Source organism: Mus musculus, chromosome 2 (genome assembly GCF_000001635.26).
Source record: "Mus musculus strain C57BL/6J chromosome 2, GRCm38.p6 C57BL/6J".
In the NCBI taxonomy this organism is placed as follows: domain Eukaryota; kingdom Metazoa; phylum Chordata; class Mammalia; order Rodentia; family Muridae; genus Mus; species Mus musculus.
In genome coordinates this window covers 29,140,976-29,167,857 of record NC_000068.7, presented here as the reverse complement: position 1 = coordinate 29,167,857, position 26,882 = coordinate 29,140,976, and the positions used below count along the sequence as shown (strand labels likewise).

General features: G+C 40.8%; 1 protein-coding gene across 6 annotated transcripts in view; it reads right to left on the bottom strand.

Moving 5' to 3' along the window:
- Setx (senataxin) overlaps nucleotides 1-26,882 on the bottom strand; it is a 58,884-nt gene that overhangs the window by 14,614 nt on the left and 17,388 nt on the right. For all 6 annotated transcript variants that reach the window (XR_001782867.2, XM_030251650.1, XM_006498080.4 and 3 more), the window contains 13 exons: nucleotides 23,797-23,968; nucleotides 23,593-23,680; nucleotides 19,137-23,255; nucleotides 17,751-17,850; nucleotides 13,762-13,920; nucleotides 10,638-10,870; nucleotides 9,593-9,760; nucleotides 8,861-9,017; nucleotides 6,285-6,386; nucleotides 5,993-6,108; nucleotides 4,809-4,880; nucleotides 3,307-3,456; nucleotides 1,483-1,590 (listed from right to left, as the gene is read on the bottom strand). Coding sequence is in view for 5 of the 6 variants with exons in the window: in XM_030251650.1 (XP_030107510.1) it covers nucleotides 1,483-1,590; nucleotides 3,307-3,456; nucleotides 4,809-4,880; nucleotides 5,993-6,108; nucleotides 6,285-6,386; nucleotides 8,861-9,017; nucleotides 9,593-9,760; nucleotides 10,638-10,870; nucleotides 13,762-13,920; nucleotides 17,751-17,850; nucleotides 19,137-23,255; nucleotides 23,593-23,680; nucleotides 23,797-23,968 (5,744 nt within the window). In the remaining variant the exon portion in view is untranslated. The remainder of the gene's footprint in view (nucleotides 1-1,482; nucleotides 1,591-3,306; nucleotides 3,457-4,808; nucleotides 4,881-5,992; nucleotides 6,109-6,284; nucleotides 6,387-8,860; nucleotides 9,018-9,592; nucleotides 9,761-10,637; nucleotides 10,871-13,761; nucleotides 13,921-17,750; nucleotides 17,851-19,136; nucleotides 23,256-23,592; nucleotides 23,681-23,796; nucleotides 23,969-26,882) is intronic.

Sequence of the window (26,882 nt, the reverse complement as noted above, 5' to 3'; positions counted from 1 at the left end):
TACAGATGGTTGTGAGCCACCATGTGGTTGCTGGGATTTGAACTCCAGACCTTCGGAAGAGCAGTCGGGTACTCTTACCAACTGAGCCATCTCACCAGCCCGAGCACACTTTCTTCTGTTACCATCTGCACTATCAGATGTGAAGGGCATCCTGAGTGAGGTAACCCAATCACAAAAGCACAGAAGAACACACATGTTATGCACTCATTGATGAATGAATATTAGCCCAGAAGTTCAGAATACCCAAAATACAATTCACAGACCACATGACACTCAAGAAGAAGGAAGACCACAGTGTGGATATACTACGGTCCTTCTTAGAAAGGGGATCAAAATACCCATGGGAGGAGATACAGAGACCAAGTGTGGAACAGAAACTGAAGGAAAGGCCATCCAGCGACTGTCCCACCTGGGGATCCATCCCATACACAGTTCCCAAACCCAGACACTATTGTGGATGCCAGCAAGTGCTTACTGACAGGAGCCTGATATAGCTGTCACCTGAGAGGCTCTGCCAGTGCCTGAAAATTACAGAAGTGGATGCTCACAGCCATCCATTGGACTGAGCACAGGGTCCCCAATGGAGGAGCTAGAGAAAGGACCCAAGGAGCTGAAGGGGTTTGCAGTCCCGTAAGAGGAACAACAATATGAACCAACCAGCACCCCCAGAGCTCCCAGAGACTAAACTACCAATCAAAGAGTACACATGGATGGAAGGCTCTAGATGCATATGTAACAGATGCATTGTAGCCTTGTGGGACATCAATGAGAGGAGAGGTCCTTGGTTCTGTAAAGGCTCGATGCCCCAGTGTAGGGGAATGGCAGGACAGGGAAGCAGGAGTGGGTGGGTTAGTGAGCAGTGGGAAGGGAAATGAGGAAAGGGGATAACATTTGAAATGTAGATAAAATATCTAATAATAAAATAAATAAGTAAACACAAAAATAAATAGATAAGAAAAGGAAAGAGAAAAGGAAGGGAGGGAGAGAGAGAGAGAGCGAGCTCGCAAATTTAGCTTCAGGAACACAGTGTAAAGCATGAGATGTGTGTGTTGGGGGGAGGGGGTCGTCTTTACACTTAAAGCTGTCTTATGTGTTTTGTGTTCTTATCAAATCAGATATAGTCCCTCCTACACAGGGAAAGCCTGAAGCACTGCAATGTGAACTTAGGTTTTCATGTCTAAAAAACTCTTGCCCATACACTCAGAAGCACAACTGTGAACAAAGAGGACATATACAAAAAACACTCACTCTGTCTTGGAACAAGGTCGCACTGTGTATCCCTGGCAGGCCTGAGCTGAGAACCTGCTCAGCCTCCTGATTGCTAGGACTGCATGCCTGGCCACAGTTTTTCATATGAAACTTCAAGTAACACCTTTTTTCCTGTCATTTCCTAATTTCTCCTCCAATAGGAAATGACAATTCAAAACAGAACCATTCTTTCATATTAAAAACAGATCCTCTGACATCAACAGAAGTACTCACCATAGAGATGACTGTGGGAGGGAGCTGTTTGGGGTCTCCTACTAGGATAAGTTTATTGCAGCGGTGGATGAGTGGAGAAAGTGTCTCAACTTCACAAGACTGCCCAGCCTTGTTTAAAAAGGAAAAAAGGAGATAGAGCCTTAATTAAGTTCTAATCATCCAAAAAAGTAGCAAACTTCTCCTATACTATAGCTAAACCTTTACTGTTATTGCTGTGGTGTTGGTAGTAATGATAATGATGGACCTCATACATGCATACAGACATACATCCTCTACACCAGGTATCAAAAATAAGCATTTTTTGCCGGGCGGTGGTGGCGCACGCCTTTAATCCCAGCACTTGGGAGGCAGAGGCAGGCGGATTTCTGAGTTTGAGGCCAGCCTGGTCTACAAAGTGGGTTCCAGGACAGCCAGGGCTACACAGAGAAACCCTGTCTCGAAAAACCAAAACCAAAAAAAAAAAAAAAAAAAAGGCATTTTTCTAAATGATCCAAGTATGCTATACTTGTAAGACACTCTACCATGTACAGTGGAGGTATAGCAATGAAAAAGAAATATATATAAGATTTCATCGTAAAACAAATTATCTAAACACAGTTATTGGTTTAACAGCTGAGCTATCTTTCCGGTCCCTAAACAACTTTTCAACAACCTAACAAGCATTGTGAACTCGACCACCAGAGATGCCTTAACTGTGGAATTAGATAGCAACAGAGGGCTTAGGACATCTTAAGTGCCTGCCTCGTTCCTGCTGAGCTGGAGCCTGGAAAGCTTCTCTAATAGCTGTTTTAGAACATAATCTCTAAAATTCACATGTTACTTGGGGCATGACAGTCTCCCGACTTTCTAATTCAGTAACGTTGTCTTTAATTATTTCATCATTTCCATCTTTCTGATCTTTCATTTTATCACATAATTTATATATCTACACAGGGTACGGGATTTCCTGGAATGATTCTCCATATCTAGTGAGCCAGTCCTTCTGTCTTCTGACTTTTTACTCTAGCCAACTGTCTTAGGCAGGGTCTCTATTCCTGCACAAACATCATGACCAAGAAGCAAGTTGGGGAGGAAAGGGTTTATTCAGCTTACACATCCATACTGCTGTTCATCACCAAGGAAGTCAGGACTGGAACTCAAGCAGGTCAGAAAGCAGGAGCTGATGCAGAGGCCATGGAGGGATGTTCTTTACTGGCTTGATTCCCCTGGCTGGCTCAGCCTGCTCTCTTACAGAACCCAAGACTACCAGCCCAGAGATGGCACCACCCACAAGGGGCCTTTCCCCCTTGATCACTAATTGAGAAAATGCCTTACAGTTGGATCTCATGGAGGCATTTCCTCAACTGAAGCTCCTTTCTCTGTGATAACTCCAGCTGTGTCAAGTTGATACAAAACTAGCCAGTACACCAACAATGAATGTACACAATTAGTGTTCAGTAAATGGACAAGAAAGGAAAGACACCAGCTAAAAATGCATCAGCCAAAACTGTCCCAAGTCACGAATTTGTATTTCAAAGTTAGCAGAGGAACTGCTGCAGCTCAGAAGGAATAGTGCTGGAGACAATCGTGCCCAGAAGCCTAGAGTCCTCACTGTGGAGCAGGCTGTCAGCATGTTTCACTGTCTGAGAACATGTGCACATCAGCTAAAGGCTGGTATACAGAGGCCTCCTCACAAGCAAGGCTGGATGTTCACTCTCCAGCACTGCTAGAGATCACTAGATCACCAATAAAAGCCCCATTTCACCCACACTTCAGCACCCATAATTCACCCACAACTTTTCTTTACGGTCCCAGTCACACCTGCACACCTGATTGTCCACTCACCTCATCTACGATGACACAACTGAAGGGGACACCCCCTTGCCCTCGAAAAGCAGACTCAAGCAATAAACCACCACTAGTGCTCAATGTGCAGCAGATGACATGGGACTCCAAGATGATGGTATTCTGTGCTCTCTGTGGGCGTCCCTGAACCTAGGATAACAAAGGATAACTATAGTTAGTTATATGCAAATCCTGCAACAGTCCTATTTTTACTAAAAAATATCTACCTTTTTTGTTCATGACATAAAAATATTTAATAAAAGAGAAAACCTCAGCTCTAGTAAACAAGAAATCCCTCTGCATAAATCCATCCTGGATGTCAAGGCCATGTATGTGAGCTTTAGAAGAGGTGGAAATCTGGCTCCAGCACTAAAGCATAGTCAGGGTCTCTTCTCTTAGCCGTAACTGTAACGAGTGCTCCCCCAAGTGTGGCTAATTTAATAAACAGCCCATAGAAGACACAGTGAGCAACAAAGCTCACAACACAGATGAGCAATGCACTTCACCTATAAGCATGAAACATAACTGAGATGTTATTTAAACTGTTGATAAAAATATACATTAAATTCAATTTTGTCTGTCTCTGGTCAAAAACGCAAACTACCAGTTCCCCTCAAACTATCCTACTCACTGTCTTACTTTGGACTGTGGGTGGGTGTCCCAGAACTGGGACCAACTGTACATGATACAGGATTCAAACAAAAACACAAAAAGCTTATGCTCTAAGCCAAGAATTGTTGGGAATAACCTTGTTTGAACATTAACTGCCTTGTCAGCCATAAGTGCTTACTGGCACAAAGTCTTGGCCTCTGTGGGAAAGTACTACCCCCAGTTGAAAACCAATAGCTATAGGTCTTGTGGACAGGTACCTAGCAACCCATTCTATTCTGTTCTTCCTACTGAACTTTTTACCCAGCCAATATCCTGTTCTTGGGAACAGGTGCACTCAGGATCCCCCTCCCCCCATATTCTGCTTCTATGCGTGTGTATATATATATAAAACCTGTGTGGGAACAATAAAACCTTGTCAGCTTGATCAGATCTCTATTCCACGCTGTCTCTTGTCCCCCATTCTCTCCACAGATGGTCCCCAGACCCTGTTCGACTATCCCACAGGTCAGGGCAAAGAATAGAAAAGAAGGGAGCTGTATGTTTTTATGCCTAATTGCATCCCACTGTCACTCATTTTATACTCCTAATAAATAGAGCACACGACAGTCCACAGTTGCTCCCTTACTAAATTATAAATGTGGTTCACTCCTGTTTTTCTCTCTCAGTATCCACAAACCTACTCTCGTGAACAACTCATGGTAGCAACTCTCTATTTGCAGCTGGTGAAAAAAGAAACTGGTTACTACTGGTCTATACCTAAGAAAAACACTGATGTCTCCACTTTTGCAGGTGTCATTTTTATGTTAAATACCTTTTAAAACAAACCTCTGCCCTTCTGTCCTCTGAACTGTTTCATAAAGAAAGTCAACTGCTGCAGGTAAACTACTTACCTCTTTAATTTTCGAAGCAAGTTCTTGCCTTTCTTTTGAGACTATGGCAATGTGTTCATCTAATTCTTGCCTCTGAAAACAATTTTGAAATCACTGTGAAAACCAAGCACTTTAGAAAGCTCTCAGACACTTCACACCTTAGGAGAGTAAAGAGCATCTTAACCGTGAATTCCCTGAATTCCTGCTCTCTTCCCTACCAGCCAAGCCCCAACCCTGCTCTACACACCTGATGGGCTCAATTATGTCTCCACACGCGTTTGCTGTCTCAAGCCTCGGAGTTTCAATCCTTCATTCATGTCTAAGGTACACAACAATCCTGCAACAGTGCTGAGCATGTAACATACTGCAGGCATGACACCCTTCCCCTAAATCAAATCAGGGGTTAGATCTGCTTGGCGAGCAGAGATTAATCAGAGTGTATCCTTGGAACAGACACATGGTATTTTAAGCCAGAGTGATGGTGCCCAAAAGTACTGGCACTTGACTTCTCATGGAAAAGAAAAGGCTGAGATACATAGAAAAGGGAAAGCAAAAGGTGGCAAAACGTTGCCAGATACATTTCTTGATACAAACATACTAAAAGCTAAGTCACACTTGACTCTTTTGAGTATATGAGCCAGTAAATTCTCTGTCTCAATCTAATTATAAATGTTGGTTGTTTTTATTTATGTCTACATGTGTTTTGTTTGCATTGTTTATCACGTGTGTGCCAAGAGTCTGTCTGAGGAAACCAGAAGACACCATCAGATCCTTGGAACTGTAGTTAATTTATTGTGAGCTGCCATGTGGATGTTAGGAACCAAACCTGGATCCTCTGGAAGAGTAGTCAGTGCTCTTAAGCAGTGAGCCATTTCTCCAGCCACTAAAATGGGTTTAACTCAACAGTAAAGTGCCTAATAATAAAATATGCCATCTACTTTTATAAATAAATCTTAACTGCAATACAGCTGCATGGCTTTAGAGCCACAATCAAGCTGAGGAGCTGTCACAGAGACTACAGATATAGACTATGGTCTATAAAACAGTATTTACAGAAGAGCTCGCTAACATTAGCCTGACATTAGCCATACTACTCCAGCATATCATGGAGTCACACCACATCAATGAGAGCAGCATGACACACCCATCGACTAGTTCATGTCTAAGCCACTTCTGCAAGGTTCACATGGGGAGGGGGTTCATACCTGCATCTCCCGCCCACCTCGGCACAGAGCTCGCTGACGAGAAAGCTCATCAAGTTGAGCATCTAGAATTTCTTTTCTTCTAAGCATTTCTTGAATATGAGAAGGCAAGTCTTTTTCTAATATAAATTTAAAAATCACATGTTATTTCTAGCAAAATTCACACAGGCACACACAAACATAAGGAGAAAGAAGCTAGAATAGTTGTAGGGTCCCCAAAATGCCACTAGTGCCCCCATCATTACTTTGTCATACAACAGCAGCAGAACACCAATGCAAAAAGGCCAACACTTACTCATTCTATGGTTGACTTGGCTGTCCAAACTGAATTTTAAGACCTCTGTATTAATAGACTTTTCTGGACCTAGTCGTACTAAATTTATATCTCCACAGTTTCCTGTTGATAAAAAGACATAAAATTAATAAGGACATTGCTAATAAATCCCACCTCCATAATAATCAGAGAAGGGCATCAACTGTCAACTGTACACCAGTAACTAAAGACTTGTCACACATTCTTTCAAGATATTCTGGATAACAACTTTGTAAGGCAAGTACTTACCACTTCACTCAATACAAGCTAGGACAGTCACATCAATACTACTTTGTAACATATAACTTACAGATCAGTATTTATTAAACTGCAGTAAGTAGAAAGTATGACTTTGAAGTGCTAAAAATGAGTGGGAGTGAAAGATACCTAAAAAACATTGGTTGGTTCCCTCTGCTTTGAAAGATGTGCAGATCCTAGTGCATGGCTCTCCAGGTCACATGGTAACAGAGCTCATACTGTTAGACTGATGTTTCTCAAATTCTTCTCTATACAGTGTTCCATGAAGAACACACTTGAGGAATGAATGATAAATTTAGGTGCTGAGACTAAAGGCGTGTGTCACCACACCTAACTCTTAAGTTTTCTTAACCATATATTACTATGTATTTAATTCATATAGAATCTTACTTGGTCATTCCTACCCCAAACACCCAGAATTAAGGTGTTTGAGAGAAGGTTTTGTATATAGTACTTGCTGGCCTGGGGCTCAATATGTAGACCAGTCTGGCCTTGAACTTCTAACAATCCTCCTGCCTGTAAAAATGGGGCATATGTACCACACTTGACACAAATTTCCAAACAAATATATGGAGAGGAAATGGCATATTTGTATAGTTGCCTTTAATACAAGATCTTTAAAATCCTAGTTCACTTCCCTCTCCTAAATGTAAAGCCATCTTCTCTCGCCAACACTTACTTGAAGTTTTCATAATAGCCAGACCTCACCGTGCATCCATCAGAAAGATGGAAGCAATTATCTGGGATTCATCCTAAATATCCACAAATATTCTACACATTACAATGGGCATCCTTTACACTGTAGAATGAGCTTGTAAAAATGTAAGAGAGGAAATCCGAAAAGCCAAAAACAGACAGAGTTGAAAACAAACCTAGGAGGCATGGAGTTCTGAGGGTTTTCCTGGATACTGGAGCAGGGCAATAGAAGAGCACTTACTTTGCTCTTTAAGTTATCATTAAGGTATAAATTTACATTCAGTAAAATGCAGGCTTGAAAACCTGGTCTTAGAACGAGTTCCATCCAGGACCGCCAGGGTTACATAAAAACCCCGTCTTAAAAAACCAAAAAAAATAGCCGGGCAGTGGTGGCACACGCCTTTAATCCCAGCACTTGGGAGGCAAAGGCAGGTGGATTTCTGAGTTCGAGGCCAGCCTGGTCTACAGGGTGAGTTCCAGGACAGCCAGGGCTACACAGAGAAACCCTGTCTTAAAAAACAAACAAACAAACAAAAAAACCAAAATCTGTTTTACAACAAAAATGTATGGGCTGTTCTCATTTATGACCACTATCTTCGAAGTGCTAAAATAACACATTAGCAATCAAGCACTGTGTGAAAGAATGACATTCACAAATTGGTACTGTGATTTACCAAAGGCATAAGAAAAAAAAAAAAAAAAAAAAAAAAGGCGGTACCACCTCAACAGATCTAAAAGAAAAACAGAAAATGTATAATTTATCCACTGACAGAAGTTCAGACAGCTTCTTTCTAACTTTCCCTGTACTTGAATACACTTCAGTAAAAATCTACTGTGGGGGACACCCCCTCCCAGCTCTGCTACCCCACTGCAGTTAAGAGCACACTGAGCACAGCACCTGCACTTACGTCTGTTGACTACACATGCAGTTCTCTTGGATACTGCTGTCTAAGCAGTGGCTTGAGAGCCACTCAGTGGAGCACAGGGTCAGCTTAGGGGTACCAGAGTTGCTACTACTTCAGAGTTAGAACAGGAAAAAAGGATAATGTCTCTGCTCACAACCACTAAGAATACATGGAAAAGGAAGAGTTTGGCTTTAGACTAACAGTGTATAAAGTTTTAGAGGAAACAAACTATATATTATTAGGTGTACATATGACACGAAAGCAAGAATATATGTCATCTCTCAGAATACAGACATGTCCCACATAATTTGCAGTCAAAGGGAAATAAGGAGAGATGAAACTGAGGAACCCTCCTCAGAAGAGAGCTCATTTGTTTCCTTTGTCATTTCACCTCTCCTCATTCTTAGTGATATGACTCAAACTGCCGGTGCAGTAGCTATCCCTGACCAGGAGGCACACTAAGGAATGGAGATGACAATACAGGAAGGCACCACTTCAGAAGGAATCTGGTTTTCTAAAGAGTGTACAGCAGAGACTCCTGCCCAGACTGATCAGCTCCTAAGCTTTGGAACTGGAAGCAAATGTCTGTCATGCTTATACAGCATCACTTGCAATGGACTCTGATCTTAACTGCTAAAAGGCAGTGTCAGATATTCTCAAGAAAAATAAAATGAAAAGTAACAAAAGCAAGTATCATACCCAAAGGATTCTTCTTGTCTTTACATTTTTCTTTAAATTCGAGGATAATTTTTTTCATAAGTTCATCAACCGCCGCATTGGAAGGTGCACACACGAGGACTCGATTTTGTTTGATTTTGGCATTGAAATTTTCATCTGAATGGCCCTTCCTCTGGTTCTACAATTTGTCAAACAGAAGACAAACAATGAGCTATCACAATGGTTGAAGGAAAGCATCTATTCCTTCTACAATATAAGTAACTGTGGCACGCAGTTCAACAGACATAGCACTTGTGAGCATATACAAGATCCTAATTTTCACTCCTACATAAAACACATACATAAAGCCTTCTCTGCCATAAAGTTTATCACAACTGTTGGGATGCACTAGGCCTTACATTTTACTATTACTTAATGAATATTCAGCCCAACCAAGAATCCATTCAAAAGGCCAGAGAGCTGCCTCAGCAATAAAGAGCACTGGCCGCTCTTCCAGAGTACTCAGGTTCACTTCCCAGCACACATATCATGGCTCACAACTGTCTGCAGCTCCAGTTCCAGGGAAATCTTATCTTTTTCTATTCTCTTTAAGTAGTACATAGATATACATGTGAGCCAAATACCCATACACATAAAATTACAAACAATAGTAGTAATAAATCTTTTTAAATACACATGTAAATAAAGGGCAAAGGTACATCTCTTAATGTGGGTCAAATGGAACCATGTCCAGGCTAACAGTGCCACACCCACCTCTGTCAGTAAGCGGTACAAGAGACCAACAATAGTTTTGGATTTTCCTGTTCCAGGTGGTCCATGAATCAGACAGATTTTGGCAACGGATGGTGAGTGTTTCACCATGGCATATGCAGTTTCTATGGCTTTCTTTTGGTCTTCATTAAAGTCTTTTAAGTAGGCAACCTATAGAAAAGATGTAATGAATTCTTTCTGTGGTGACACATGGGAGAAGAACAGCACCTATTCAACTTTCTTCCAGTCCATGTCAAATAAAATCATTATCTAAGTGACTGATCTTTCACAACTAGAGAAAACCTAATTGGACACTAATTACTAGTTAATATCCATACCCATCAGTTTATTTATAATTGTACTTTAATGCTTTTTACAAATATGACAATAAATTTTCTTAAATAACTTTTCTTCAGCTATTCTGATATTTTCCATTTAATTCTCTGCTTCGACAGTGAAAGTTCTAAGAACTCTTCTTTCCTAATACAATGTCACAAGGTGGAAAACAGCCAGACCTAGTCTAAATTTAGTCTTTCAATTTAGATAGTTTAGTGAATCAAAGAGGTTAAGAGTATGGCTAAGTCAACTCCTTTGAAGGTGCAAAATGACTGAATAATGACCATGAAAGCTTCAGTACACAATGAGGGTTAGAAGTACTGGTTTCCTTTTGCACTTTTTGTTAATTTTCTGGACTATATGTACATTTTTTACAGTGAAAACTACAGGTTCATCTCTTCATTTGCAACAATCCCACAGTTCTCCACCAACTCTCTTCAAATACAAAACTCACTCCACAAAATCTGTGTACAACTCCTGAAATTTTGAGCACCCAGCACACACTGAAGCAGACACTGGAGAAAAGCTACTCTTGCAACACACCCTCTTTACTTTCTTATCTTTACCCTGACATAAGCTAACCTACTTGTCCACTTTGCAAAACTGAAGGGAACTAAACTCCGCTGTGCATAAGCATAAGGACCAGCAGCAGCTAAAATGTCCTAACACAAACTTGTCTTACTTTCCTGGCTTCATTCAAATCAGCACTCACAATTCTTTCAGAAGTTGTAGTTAGTAGATCTTTGGTACAGAAGTCCATGGGGTTTGGATTTAGAACAGCTCTGGCCAACTGGTTCCGACTACTCAACAGAGACATGGCTTTCAATTTCCTCTGTGTAGTTACCAGAGAACTGATCACAATGCATCTTGTAAGATTTTTTACACTGGCTGGCAAGGTATCTTGTGTCTGTATGCATAATGAACACTCAGCTTTCCCACTGCGCACTATAATCAAAGAGGAGAGAAGCAAACATCAGTGTAATATTATCTAATGGAAAAGATTAGTCACAAATGTTTAGAACTTGTATTTTACATGATGCATAAGTCACTTATATTTAGTAAATATAAAATTATTCTGATTTTTTTTTTCCCTCATTATTCAGGAGTTGTTTTCGGGTTTTGTGGAGTGATTTTTACACTTGACTGGCTGGTGGAGCACTACGTGGAACTGTTGCAAATGAAATAAACCTGTAGTTTTCACTGTGAAAAAACAATCTCTGAGTTTGAGGCCAGCCTGGTCTACAGAGCTAGTTTCAGAACAGCCATGGCTACACAGAAAAGCCCTGTCTTGAAAGTCCAAACAAACAATAATGTCCCTGTCCTCCAGAGGAAGATACCAAATAAATATGTCAGAAAGTACTCAGTGCTTTGAGAAACAGAGACAATATGAAGAAGCAATGGGCACAGAAGAGGACAAGCTGGTGTCTTCCAAACAAGAGGATACTGAGTAGATGTGAAAGCTATGTCTTTCAAGGAGGAAAGAGCGCAACAAGCAGACGCAGCAAGCACAGATAAAATGCATCATGGTGCTACAGTCTCAGGAGAATCAATGGTACTTTGAAGACATAATGAAGTAAGGATGAAGAATCAGGAAATCATCTTTTTGTGCAAGTTAGAATACTAGTGTTTCAGGCTGGTGAGATGGCTCAGTGGGTAAGAGCACCCGACTGCTCTTCCGAAGGTCAGGAGTTCAAATCCCAGCAACCACATGGTGGCTCACAACCATCCGTAAGGAGATCTGACTCCCTCTTCTGGAGTGTCTGAGGACAGCTACAGTGTACTTACAATAAATAAATCTTTAAAAAAAAAAAAAAAAGAATACTAGTGTTTCAACTATCAAACAGCAGATTAATGGGTTGGTAAGATGGCTCAGTGGATAAGAGCACTGACTGCTCTTCTGAAGGTCCTGAGTTCAAATTCCAGCAACTACCCGTAATGAGATCTGACTCCCTCTTATGGTGTTTCTAAAGACAGCTACAGTGTACTTATTTACAATAATCAATCTTTGGGCCGGAGCGAGTGGGACCTAACAGAGTGAGCAGAAGTTCCAAATACAATTCCCAACAACCTCATGAAGACTAACAACCATCTGTACAGCTACAGTGTACTCATATATGTAAAATAAATAAATCTTAAAAAGCAGATTGAACCCCAAGGTGTGAGGAGGACGCCGTGCGCAGGCAGGCCGCCGTCGCGACAGAGGATGGTTGCGAGTCACCGTGGGAATGGAACTGCAGTCACTGTTGTCCCTTCCTGTTTATATATGGAAATGTGTTTATGAATGCGTATGCAAATGAAATGATACTTAATTGTGTATGTAAATAAAATTACACACCCCCCTAAAAAAAAAAAAAGAAAAAAGAAAAAAAAAGCTGATTGAGCCAGGTGTGGTGGTGCACGCCTTTAATCCCAGCACTTGGGAGGCAGAGGCAGGTGGATTTCTGAGTTCGAGGCCAGCCCGGTCTACAAAGTGAGTTCCAGGACAGCCAGGGCTATACAGAGAAACCCTGTCTTGGAGAGAGAAAAAAAAAAAAAGGCAAATTGATATAAAAAACTTAGACTTCACAGTGAACTGCAACCAGGGTTTAAACCATGTCTAGTGATACAACCTGCAGTAGCACTTTCTAGGAAGGCTAAGGCAGGGGAATTATTTGAACCCACTAGCTCAAAAAACAACTGAGCAACATAGAAAGGCCAGACTAAAAAAAAAAAAAAAAAAAAGATTCAATTCCATCCTGCAAATTGATGTTAGCAACAACCTTGGCTGTATTACTTTATATTTCTGAGCCATAGCTTCCCTCAGTAACAAAGAATTAATTCTCTGCCCACCTCTGGAGAACATTACAAATGTGCAGAACAGTAAGTAAGACACATTGCTTGGCAGATGTTCTTACCCTACAATGCAATAGTTTGAAGTGCTGGAAACAGTAAACTTCCAAACTTAAGCTGCCTTATAATAACAAATTGTTTGTTCTTCTCATTAGTAATTAGTCAAAAAATCCAAGGCTGGAATGTGACCTAAGTTATTAAACAGATTTAACTTGGAAGTGATACACAAAATTGACAGATGGGCCGGGCATGGGGGCACACGCCTTTAGTCCTCCCAGCACTTGGGAGGCAGAGGCAGGCGGATTTCGAGGCCAGCCTGGTCTACAGAGGGAGTTCCAGGACAGCCAAGGATACACAGAGAAAGCCTGTCTCGGAAAGAAAAAAAAAAAAAAAAAAAAAAAGACAGATGGAAGAAAGAATCAGAAGAGGACATTAAACAAAGCCAGGTTGTAGCAGAGTGTGTCTGTAATTCCAGCACTAGAGAGGCAGAGGCAGGCAGATCACTCACTGAGTTCGAGGCAAGCTTGGTCTACACAGTGAGCTCCAGGACAGCCAGGCCCATACAGACAAACCCTATTTCAAACTGCCCTCCCCCGGCACTGCCCCACCCCCTACCCCGCAACCCCCGCCCCCTCCACACACAAAGGTTTGAGGCTGGAGAGATGGTTCAGTTGTTAAGAACATAAAAGATATTGCTTTTCCAGAGAACCTGAGTTGGGTTTCCCAATACCCATGATGCTGGGCAGCTCCTAACTGCCTCTAACTCCAGCTCTAAGGGGATCCAGCATATCTGGCCTCAGCAGGCACCTGCACTTGTATGCATTCACCTACATACACATAATTTTAAAAAAAGCTTTTAAATAGTAAGCAATAAACTCAGGATCTTAGGTGGGAAAATAGAAAAAGAATTCTAATTGGAAACTGATCAACCTGGCATAAAACAAAATACAAAGCTAAGCATAATGTACAGCAAATGAGATCATCTTGTTGACCCCTTATTTACTTACTAACTGAAGTGCGACGAAACTTATGAACATAGCCACAGTAATAGTGACTGCAATCTTGCATGCCATGCCTGTCCATATAACTCTTCTCAGGAGCCAGAAACACCAGATCATTTTCCTTTGGGTGAAGCTGTTTAGCAAGTTCAGATTCGTTCAAGTAAACTATGAAACAAAAATTGGCATTTATGCAATTTTTAACAGATTTCAAGATCAATTACGAGAAATTAAACCTTTGCACTAAGTTCCAAAGTATAAAGTCCTGATGAATTCTCTCTATATACTGGAAGGGTGACCTAAGCCAATAAAAATGTAAAAATCTGATGCAGACCAAACAGTGGCAGCTGTGGTTGCCTATATATGACCTGTCCAAGATCAAGCTGCTTCAAAAGTCCAGCATGGAAAGGAGGAGGGCTCCACAGGTCCCACCACTAGCTGAGGAGTTGCAGGCAATTGATGGTTATAAGGGAGGAAGGGTCACTTTTCTTTAGGAGGATGGACACTTGATAAGATTACACAGGTTCGCCGGGCAATGGTGGCACGTATATACACGCCTTTAATCCCAGCACTTGGGAGGCAGAGGCAGGCGGATTTCTGAGTTTGAGGCCAGCCTGGTCTACAGAGTGAGTTCCAGGACAGCCAGGGCTACACAGAGAAACCCTGTCTCAAAAAAAAAAAAAAAAAAAAAGATCCCACAGGTTCCAGTGGATGACCCCACATCCAGGCACAGAAAAGTAGCACCAAGTGGCCTTAGAGAGATGTAAAGGAATCAGCTGGGTGGTGGTGGTGGTACGTGCCTTTAATCTCAAGGCAGATAAAGCTCGTGAATCCTAGCCAGCCTGGTTTACAGAATTCCAGGACAACCAAGAGCTATGCAGAGAAATCCTGTCTCAAACCCCACTCTACCCTCACCCCCCACCCTCCAAAAGTACAAAGTAACATGCACTGGCTGCTCTTCTTAGAGGACCTGAGTTCACCACCCATTCACCACTCCTCTTACCTCACTTAGGACCAATCAACTTAAAAGTCAGCTGATAGTACTAAGCCTTCACCCTTGCCATCTTACTTTTGAACTTGGCTTTTCCTTTAAAAAGCCTGCCCTAAGAACAGACTAGTACTACAACTGGGATCCTGGGTCCTAATAAATCAGTCTTGGGGTGTGCATTAAATAAACTATTCTCGCTTAACTGAGATGGCTGTTTAATGGTTTGTGTGGCAATTCCTGAACCCCAACATTTTATGTATATAAATCTTTGGCCTGCATGATGTATATATGTGTACCACCTGCATCCCTATTGGACTCTAGAACTGGAGTTATGTATGGCTGTGAGCTACCACATGGGTACTAGGGATAGAATCTGGATCTTCTTCAAAAGCAACAAGTACTTTTTAACTGAGTTCTCTCTCCTTCCCTGTGACCCTGAACCCTTTACCCTTTACCTTAGCCTCTCAAGTGCTAGGATTATAGCATGTGCCATCAGGCCTGACTTTTTACTGGGTTTGTTTTTAATATAAGATTTTTCTGTGTAGTTCTGACTGTCCTGGAACTCACTCTGTAGACCAGGCTGTCTTCCTGCCTGTGTCTCCTGAGTAGTGGGATTAAAGGTATGCTCCACCACTCCGCCCAGGTCTTTCTACTGGTTCTTAACCACAGAGTTCTCTCTTGTGTTCTCCAATTTCAAAATCACAGGCTCAAGAAACTCAGAAATAGATCTAAGTACACAAAGATACTTTAAAGCTACTAATGGCATTCCACACAAGGGATATAAAGTAAACAAGACTAGGAAAATAAAGCAAGCACTACAATAAAAAGGTTCACATCAACCGAGTCAGCTGAGCACTAAGAATGGAGATGAGGCAGATGGTACAAGTCAATCAGAACTATGAACAATCAATATTGTTATGTTAATGCAAGCAGCAAAAGACACAAGTGCAGAGACTGTAGAATTCCATTCTTACAATCTGTAACAACGGCAAGAAGAGACAGCACACCAGAGACTCACAAGAACAAAACCAGGAGGAGAGGGAGGGGTAACTAAAGAAGCCTAAGTAAATGTTTCAGGGGGTGGGGGGTGGGGTGGGGTAGGAAGCCCCTCTCTTCAATGAGGGAGCTCAACTTCTAAAAGAAGTAACTTTAACATATCATACAAAGGACTGGGGAGGGACGTAGCTCGGTCAGCAAAGTGCTTATCTCACAACCACTGAGGACCTGAGTTTCAAACCTAGAACTCTCAGAGAGAGGCTGGGCATGTTACAGGTGGGGCAGTGGAGGGCTGCTCTTTTATAGGACATGGGTTCAACCTCCAGTACTCACATGATAGCTAATAACCATCTGTAACTCTAGTCCTAGCAATTCAACATCTTCTGCCTTCCACACCCTTACACACACCATTTTGTTTTTTAAAAGATTGGTCATGGTGAGACACGCTTAAAATAATATAGTATGGTTAAGCAGGAGACTGAGATCCCTCTGGCTCACTGGCCTGTCAAGTCTAGCCTAACTGGTGAGTTCCAGGACAATGAGATCCTACTTCAAAACCTAAGGTTGTTCTCTGGCTCCCATAGGTGCTATACACACAAGCACACGCACATGCACAAGGAAAACACTGAATAAACCTAACCATAGTTGGGGTTGTAAAAACTATCTTTAACAAGAAATTTTCAACTGTGTTACAATATAGCTCAGTGATGGAATACAAAGGTCCTAGGTTCTAATTCCAAAATCCCAAAACAAATTAAGAAAAAACAAACAAAACAAACAGGGAAGAAAAAAAGGGGCACAACACAGATTGTGGAAAACAGTAACTTCACAGAAGATACTCAGCAATCAAGTGATCAGACTGAGTTGCCACCAAGAAAAGCTATTCTTCTGTTCTATTTTTACCAAATGCATAAAACCTCAAGTCTAAGGTAACATCTGGGAAACAAAGAGTGTGTTCTACAAACTAACTGGTAGAAAGAACATGCAGTGAAGACAGGCTGAGGAGTGAACTACGCTAGACCACTGGGGACTGAGAGGAGACAGCACAACTCCAGATGTTTGGACTTTAGACTGGATCCCAGGACAGAAAACAGGCATCACTGGGACCGCAGCTGTGTTATGAATGAGGCCTCTCTCATACTCTGTACTAGAGCAATGCTAACCCCTGATTCCATCACTGTTCCATGTATGTGAGATTTTAACATGTGAGAAGGCTTGTTGAAAACTCTGTGGAGTCTGAGTTCTACATTTCTGTAAACTCTAAAATTTGAATGTGAAAAGTTGGTTCTTCCAACCCAAGTTCCCGGGTTCATCACCTAACCCACTATAAACCCTCTTCCACGAGAGCTGCTTCCTAACAATATCAGGGTTTGCTTCACTCACAATCCACAAGAGTTCGACAACTACAAAACCAGCTCTACCATAAATGTACTAGTATCTCCGTGGATATATTATAGATTTGGTATATAAGAGGCACTCATTTCTATTGTATTTTACTTGTCACTCTTCACTGATTTAATAGTACAAAAGTCAGGTGTGTTGTGTGCAGTGTGCCTTGAATCTCAGCACTCAGGGAAGCAGAGGCAAGCAGATCTTTGTGAAATGAGGGCAGCCTGGTCTACTATTGAGTTCCAAGACAGCCAGGGAGACACACACAGAAGAGGCTACCTCAAAAAAACAAAACAATCCAGTCACATGTACAGTTTACTTTTTATCTGTTCATATTTTCTCTATATATCACACACACATGCACTAAAATTACAGAACTTATTAACTAAACTTCTGACCATTTGTTCTTTTTATCTCAATGTTTTCTGCCTTAATGTCTCATTGTAACAAGAGCTAAATGAGATTGAGTTTACACGGCTGTCGTCATGATCACTGGCTACTGTCTGTACTACTGGTGAAAGCTATACATGCTCGTCCCACTGGTCTACCTTACCAGCCCCTGGCATCTCTCAAGTAAAAATTTCCAGTTATTATATTATATATTCCAAGTTGCATATGAACTTACTCAGAAACTCCCAGTATTTTTTATAGTCAGCTGGAAATTTTCGTAATTGCAACTGATAGAAATTCTCTTTATTTGGAGAGCTCAGCCATTCCTGTGCCACCTACACAAAGCAAAAGAAGAAACTAAGAAATAAAGAACATGCTAAAAGCTACTACAAACAAACAGCAAAATGTTCCAGTGGGCTAAAGGAAAACAGAACAGATCCCAAGTGAAAACCTAAGAGTCAGTCTGTGAGGTTTATAAAGTTGTCCACAACTGTCCTGCCCAATTTAGCAGCCATTAGTCACATTTGGTTATATTTGTTAACTGAACTTTTAAAGGCTAAAAAATACTATTCCTCAGTTGAAATAAGACACCTTTCATGTTCAGCAGTCACCTGTGGTTCTGATACTGTTCATGCGATGCTAGATCTTACTGGTAGTACCTACTTCACAATGCGATTATCTGACCTACATTTCTCTCAACCTCTGCAATATTGGCACAAGCACTCTTCCTGTTGGTTTCTATATGTCACACGTACTAGTAGTCTTCCAAAGGCTCAAATCAAACCCAGAAGTATCTTTGAGATCTTTTGTGAGTTAAAAATGACTACTCCTAAGCCCAAATTTATGAAAGAAAAATTACTAGTGTAAAAAGGCTATATTTAACATTTTTTAAACAAGCAAACAAACAACAAAAAAAATGACCTTTGAGACTTTGTTTTGTTTTACAATAACTTTTTGAGTCAAGTAGCTAAATCTGCAACTGGCCATCAGTTCCTGGTAACCAACAATTCTTAGTGCTGAGCTGCTTCTACTCAAAGTTAACCAAGCAGCTACTCCTCTTTGGGGGGGCGGGGGAACGACACACACAACCCCATCATCACACTCTGCACCATTTTTGGCTAGAAACATCCAGAGGAGCTTTCCTGCCATGTACTGCTCCAGCCTAGAAACCAGGAGAGGTGAACTCAAGTTCTACCTCACTCCTGGCAGACAGTAAACATAACATAACCAGGTTAAGCCTCCAAACAGAGTCATCTTTTCAATTTCCACTCATCAGTCATATATTCTAAAATGTACCCTTATAGCCTTTCCATCTCCACAGCTACCACCCAAAGCCACTATCATTTTACCCCCAAGTAGCTGTAACCAACCTATAACTAGTCTACTAGACCTGTTAGCCTTTCCACAGTTTATTCTCTACCCAACAACCAAGGATGTTGGGTAAGGATAAGCTACTGTGTATTACTAGTCCCTGGTCTAAATACTGACCAACTCCAAATCTTCCAATACCTTCTCACTGAAGTGAGTATAGACTCAAACTTATAGAAACTTAGAAAGCAGGCTATATGCTTATAACCATTTCTCTATCTACAGTAGGGGCAAAGAATTAAAGAATACTTACTGTTTCAAAAGCATTCAATATAATCAAAGGTAGAAAAACATTAAAATATTCTGCACAATCTTGAAATCGGACAGGCACAGGTCTTGAGATAGACTGACAGAGACTTGTTGGAGCACCACACTTATCAAAGTTCAAAAACATTTGGTATTTCCATTTTAAGACCTCTTTAATGAAGGTGTCAAAGATAGACTGCGATGGCAAGAGAATATTCACTGGAGAAGCAGCTGATGTAGGCCTGTTCTCACTAAATGTAAGCTTGCAACTCTGTTTGCTGGAACTGCTTGGAGTCTGAAAATGAAAAATATTGCATAGACTTTTCACCTCAGCCACTGGCTTCTGAGAACCCATGGAAGAGGGTGGTGTCACCTTCAAATTAGGCTGCGCTCCACTTGACTTATTTTTTAGTGCTGACTGCTGAAGTGTAGTACTTTCCAAAGACTTGGAAAGATTGGCAGTTCGTGAAGCGCTGCTTGAGCTAAATATCTTGGTAGTAGTAGGTCTCAAGGGCCTGGCTACAGAAAGAGGCAAGCCAGGTTTACGGAACAGGCCGTCATCTGCTGCTTTAGCTTCAGAGTGTCTTGGGCAGTATTCACCCTGGTTTTTTGTAGTTTCGACACAGTCTTTGTATTTACACTTTGTGATACTCAAAGACTCCAACTGAGGCCGACTTAAAGAATCTTCTCTCTGAACTGTATCTTTTTTATGAGCCACGATAATGGTTTTATTTTCCAACTGTGAGCACAGATCCATATCTTGAGGATCATGTTGTGTTAGGAATAAGTTGTCATCATCATCTGTATCACTACTAGACGCTGGCTCTGCAGCTTTCACAGATGCCACCTCCCCAACTTGAACTGTGACAGCACCTCCATCCACAGGGTCCTCTGAAGCAGAGACCATCACCACATCTGTTGGCACTCCTCCACTTAACACTCTAGATTCACACTGGTTCACAAGACAAGTTATACCTGTCACCCAAGGATCAGAAGAGGCTTCTGCCACTTCTGTTTTGGAAAGCATGCATTTTGCTAACTGTTTTTCATTACTGATGGCAAGTGGCTCACTTACTCTATGATCATCTGGCTCATCAGAGTCTGCTTCAAGTACATCTGATCCCTGTACTATGCGTGACACTCTTACAGTATCAGTATTTTTGTAATCAAAGTCTCGTTTTTTATGTGATCTGGATCTCATAAGCCTTTGAAATTGAAGATCCTGGCTTGTCAGAAGCTTCTTATTATTTTTGATAGAAAGAGTCTGAGGAGAAATTAATTTAGCTTTCTTGGGGGCGTCAACTACTCCAACAGTCTTCCCGTGGTCACGTAATTGGACTATACACTCCAGAGACCTCTGGGACAACTCAAATGCCTTCCTAGGGGCTTTTTTCAGACCAAGTTTTTCAACTGTTGAAGTTGGCTCTGGACACTGACGAAGCTTCTTTGGTGGCACAATAGCAGGAGAAGTTCTACAACTTATGTAACATGAACTCTTAGACTGTCCTCTTCTGGTGTCTGAATGTGTTTTCTTAGTTGCCTTAGAGGCTGGAACTTTCCTAACAGGTTTTGAGTGAGTTCGAGATTTTGTAGACTTCTGTAAAATTGTAGAATCTCTCTCAACACTTGAACTGGGAGTTGCCATCCCCATGTCTGCACTCTTTAAATCACTTTCAGTAAGATCTCTGCGATCAGGCAATTGATCAGTTCCAACAGAAGAGGAAGGCCTCTGAGGATCTTCAGCTGTAACTTTGTCATAGCGTTTCCTCTTAGGTTTTTTTACTCCAGTTTTACAAAATTCCTCAGCAGAAACACTACTATGTGGTCCTGCATGCTCTTTAACTCCCTCTGCTTTGTTTCTAACAACCTCTTCAGACACAGAGTCACCACAACCCAAGTTATTGTTTGTACTATCAGCTACATGAGTTACATAGCTCTTCTGTTCCCCTTGAAGGGAGTTTTTGCTGTCTATTTTATGATCTTGCCAAACTGAAAAGACTTCAGATGAGCTTTCAAACTCAAAAACCTGAGATTCAGAGTCTTCAAATTCTACAGGGTACCTTTCTTCCTCTTTTACAAGCTGCTTCTCCACACTGGCATTAACTGCCAAGCTACGATGCTCTGAGCAGTCTTTCCCTATGCATGCTTTACTCTGTTTGATGTTTTCCTCACTACTACTTCTTTCATCTTCATCCTCATCCTCTTCTTCGTCAGAATCTGAAATCACAATAACTTGTCCACGGCAGGTGGCAGCACTGTTTTGGTTAGCTGTCAAACATCTTTTATCACCTTTTTGTAGCTGAAATGAATTCTGTTTACTTAAACCTGATGGAAATTGAATAACAGTGGTTTGAGATATTAAAGTTATGTTACAGAGGTCTATTTGACGACCTGCAACCAAAGGCTTGCTACTGTCATGAGGCACCTGTCCTTCTACCAAGTTAGAAGTCAACGCTGTACTCTCTCTCATTTCCTTATCTCTTGATTCAACTACCATCTTTACATGACCCTCACATGGAGCTTTCACCAGTGTATCAGTAACTTCTGTAAATGATACCAAATCATCGTCAGCACGGCCTTCCTGGATTTGAAGCTTGTCTTCATCATCAGAACTACTATTATCCAACTCCTCACTCTTTATCTCTTTCTTGAATAATGAACTGTTTTGAGATTTTTGCTCTTCATGCTTGTCATCCAGAACAGGGTCTGAAGGGACATTGTGTCCAATACTATCTTCCTTTAGAGCTCCTCCATCTGTTCCTGAACAGTTCTCAAGGTCAGATATAGCTGTATTTTCCTCTAGATCGATAATATTATCTACCAAAGTACTTTTCCTGATTTGCTTCTTTATGACATGTGATAACTTTGCACAAATTTCATCTTTCTGTAATTTGAAACTTGGTTTTGAAGTTTTACCAACAGAGCCATCCTTTAATGAGACATCTTCATTTGATGTAGATACCTGTTCCATAAAATCACTGCTAGAATCAGTCAATGAATGTGCTGACATTATCACTCCTCTGTCACATCCCCATTCTGGACCATTTCTTGAAGTACTATTTGATGGTGCATATGAAGAGCTTTCTTTCCCAGACTTCTCTGCGCTAATTTTAACTTGCTCTTGAGCACTTTCAGAAAAAAGGGCCTCACTTTTCTGCTTCAAGCACAACTCAGCTGGAAGAGGCTCTTGCTCTTCTTCATTCAAATCAATGTAATGCTGCTTGAAGTTCTCCTCTTCTGTAGTATTTACTTTCATCAATACTCGATGGGTGTCAGCTTTCATTGGCTCTTTAGAAGACACTGGACTGCAATTTTCCAAACAATAAATGTTTTTTTTATGCTTCCTGTCTATTTTATCACTTTCTTCTTTAAAAGATGGAGGGGTTTTAAATGTAGAAGTTGAATCCCCAAAAGTGCTATATTGGGGCATTTTGAATTTTATGTTTCTAATTATTTGTTTCAAACACATTTGTAACTCATGGGTTTCTTGACCAGTCAATTGCCAACCCAGAGACAAATTTCCTCGAAGGAATAAGTTAAGCTTATCCCAGAACCGCTTACAAAGTGTTTGCTGACCAAGCTGATAACCTTCTTTGAGGAGACCTCTAATCAACTGTACACAAGCAAGCTGGACAGAGTTAGACTGCACCGAATGCAACGCCAAGGACGACATTATTGCTGCTCCTCTGGAGGTACTTCCAGGTGACTTCTCACAACTCCGGACAAATGCGGTAGTAGGAAGCTTGGCACACTTCACAACAGCTTCTACCCACTGCTGAGAACTCACCCACAGCAGATGCAAGCATTTTTTATTTCTATGCAGCTCAATCACTGATATTAAAATCAGAATAAAAAATTCAGTGACTTTGTCACACACAGCATCTGTCTGGTTGAGGACATCTTTGACTTCTGAGTATAGATGATGAATAACTTCTACTATGTAAGCCACACCCAAATCCTTAAGATCCATGAGTGACTGAACAAAAGGTATGAACCACAGAAAGGTGCTGTTATGAACACGCATATCTTGACCAATATCTGACTGAAGTACATTGGCTAATGTTTCCATTTCTTCATACATGTTTGGACAATAATCTGGACAAATGGCTGATCTCCACCCAGAATCCTAAATGGAAAAATGATAAATATTCAGATAAACAAGTATCAATGGTGTCAACCCCCAATCTGTAGAAAAGGAATATAATCTGCAGCTTTAGTCTTCTGCTCTCCAATATGTTGTACTTAATGTCATTTGAATTATTAAATTGCTTGATTACTACTACTCCTACCAAACTACCCCTGCGGTTAGAGTTCATGTACCCCATATGAAATGCATCAGCCACACCAAAGGGCCTATATAAAACAGTGGATTCGGACTAACTAAACATCATAAAGTCAACAACCAATCACTACACAGAACAGTGTCTCTACAGAGTCACTTCAGCTTTAAAAATGTTCTATACCTTTTTGGTCTTTTCAGGATTAAAGTTATAAACAATCTGGCTGCACGTCACCATATCATCAAAATGTGGCTCCGGTTCTAACTTGGTCCTTAAATATTAAGAATAAATAGAAATTACTGAAATGAAAGGGGTTGGAGAAGAGGGAAAAAAAATCTTAGAAAATCAGCTACAGTATGTTATTTTAAATTCTAACATTTACTGAACCTTATGGAGCTGTTCCGTATATTCTGGATCTCTCTGTTGTAGCTCTCGTTGTTAATGATGGTTTGAAATGCTTCAATAGGGTCAATAAGTTGACCCCATACCTTAGATCCAAGGCGATCAAGAATCACCATGAAACAGTGTAATGCTGGCCAAAAAGGATCCATGCTATCATCTGAAATAAAATAGAACAATTACTAAATTAAACAGTAAGAAAAACATTCTAAGATATATTGAAAATATTCTTAGTCAGCCAAAATAGCAAGAATGAAAGAAAATAGCAAGTAATTTAAAGTGATGTCTAATTTATTTAAGCGTTTTGTTTTGTTTTTTTCTGAGACAGGGTTTCTCTGTGTAGCCCTGGCTGTTTTGGAAGTCCCTCTGAAAACCAGAACAGCCTCAAACTCACCAAGTCCCACATGCTTCTGCCTCCCAAGCACAGGGATTAAAGGCGTGGGCCATTATACCTGACTTACAAATTTTCAAAAACTATAATCTCTTTGCAAAAAGTAAATAATAATTAATGAGAAACAAACAGATGATTAAGAAGTCTTCTCCCCCCCCTTCTCATTCTAAGTACTGTATGAAAGAATAAAAGAATAAATGGTATTTATTATCTAAATAAGGCCCAGAATCTAAAAAAATTCTGCTCCAGCAAGATCCTTAATTTTGCTTACTATGTAACAGCATTTCCAAGCTTAATTTTTCATACACCCATAATCCGTTTGTAAGCAAAAACAAATCAGTTATTTGCAGATATTACCAGAATGCCTTCTCTGCCAGCACTGCCTATCTAATTCCTAACCATCTTTACTAGATTCTATTCTACGTTAACTTTCACCGGTGTCTGATTCCCGGAGTACTCTGTGGAGGCCAGCACTACAGCCTACTTTATTTCTCATAGTGGTTAGGTGCCTCTGACCCTTCAGCTTTACTTCTCACAGACCTTTCAAACTTTGGTTGGCATTTGTTCTTCAATGCTGGGGCAGAACCCAGGGCCTTGGGCAAAGTAGGCAAGCACTCTATCACCCCCAACCAAAAATGACTTATCTCTTGTAGATTTCCTTAGGCATTTTGTATACAACCTCTGATGGTGCCTTATATTTAGTAAAACCTCAAATAAGGAAGAATATAGTCATGTGAATGAAGACAATTATGAAAAGTTTAAGAATTTACACTTTGCTACATCTACTCCAGTAGTGACCCGCCTGACAAGCTGAAAAGCCTGGGCGCAGTCCCGAGGAGAAAAGGTCACAGAAACTTAAGTCTCCTGGAACCATGGCATCCTGTATAACGAATGCTCCAATGTCCTTGCTTTAGTTGGTAAACGGATCTGTGTGCTTTTCCTTAATATTGCTTTATTATAAGTGCTTCTAAGGATTGAATTTTTGACATATATATAGCTAAGTTAGATTCCTCACCAGTCCTAGGCAGTCAGTCCTTGAGGCAACCCTGGGCATGGATAGCTAAATCACTGGCCTACACAGGAATTTACCATTATCTAGGAAGGAAGTTTGTGATCTAAAGAGGAACCAGGGTAGATACTTAGAACTATAGATAGCTGAGTTACACCCATACACAGGAATTTACAATGGCCTAGGGGGAAGGTGGATAGACTAGAATAGGAACTATGGCAAGGGCACGAAGCCCTTGCCCGTGGCTTCTAAGATTAAGCTGACCTTAGGTGGGGCTGCTTTTGATCCCAGTTGTTAACACTGAATTTTATCCCAGCTGGTTCCTGCCAGGCCTTCCATGTTGCATTCCTCTGTTTTATGTAAGAATCAGGTAAGCTCCTTGTACCTGGCTGGTGTGTCACCTAACTTCCCTATTTTCCTCTGTATAAAAAGTTTGATGCTTGATTTGACAAATTACATTCAGATCTAGCACACTCTCTCATACTCTCTTGTGTCTGCGTCTGTCGGTCAATTCCTGCCGACTCTGTGCCCATCTGCTGGAACCCCTGATTCCCACGGATTGAGGGGGGCCAACTAGGCCCGGTCTGTGGCAACACTTGAAGACTATGTACACACACAGGGAAAGAAATGAACAATGTTCATAATATATGCTGGCAAATCCATTATCAATAGCATAATCTAGCAAAAAAATATTTGCTATCAGAAAAATAGTGCGATTTCTTCTAGAATCTCGATATAAATCTAGAAATAAACAGAGTTTTATCACCAAGCAACTTTCCAGAAGCCAAGTGAAGGATATTCTCATAGGTTCTGACACACTTGGTCTTTACTGATGCATTCCTTTCTCAGGTCTCCTATGATCAGTTTAGCACAACCATCAGCTTCACAACCCAGGAAAAGCTGGAGTCTAATAAATAATATGACTATATATTTCAGGATAACTTTTCTTTTGTGGGATGGGATGGAGTGGTGGAAGGCTGCTTAAGTATTTTAGAGACAGTCTCACTACGTAATGCAAGCTAGCCTCAACTTCATATTCTTCCTGAATTAAGTTGCTGGCTTCATTTTCCAAGCATCTAGAGTAGACTGTGTGTGGTGATGAAAATGAGGGTTTATAATGTCTAATACCCACTGAACCTTGAAAATATGGCTAATGGTAATGAAAAACTGGATTTTTTTTCTTTTTTAATTAATTTTCAGTCTGGTGGTTATTTTGGACAATGCCACCCTAGAGAATCAAGAGATAAATGAGGGACTGGAGAGATGGCTCAGCAGTTACACTGACTGCTCTTCCAGAGGTCCCAAATTCAATTCCCAGCAACCATATGGTGGCTTACAATCATCTATAATGGGATCCGATATCCTCTTCTGGTGTGTCTGAAGACAGCTGCAGTATACTCATATACATTAAATAAATTTTAAAAAACAAAACAAAAACAAAAAAAAGGAAAGAGACCAATGAAGTAGTAAGCAAAGGTGGACTCTTATGATTAGCAAGGCTCTTCCCACTGTTAAGTGACATGCTTTTTGCAAATGGATCTTCCTAGAGACTCTGGGTTACATAATGGAAAATTTAACTTCTCTGCACTCATTTCCTCTAGCAAAGATATAGGAGCTAAATTAAAGTCTAAGGGGCCGTTTGCAAGTTAAAGTCTGAATCTATGACCTAACTCA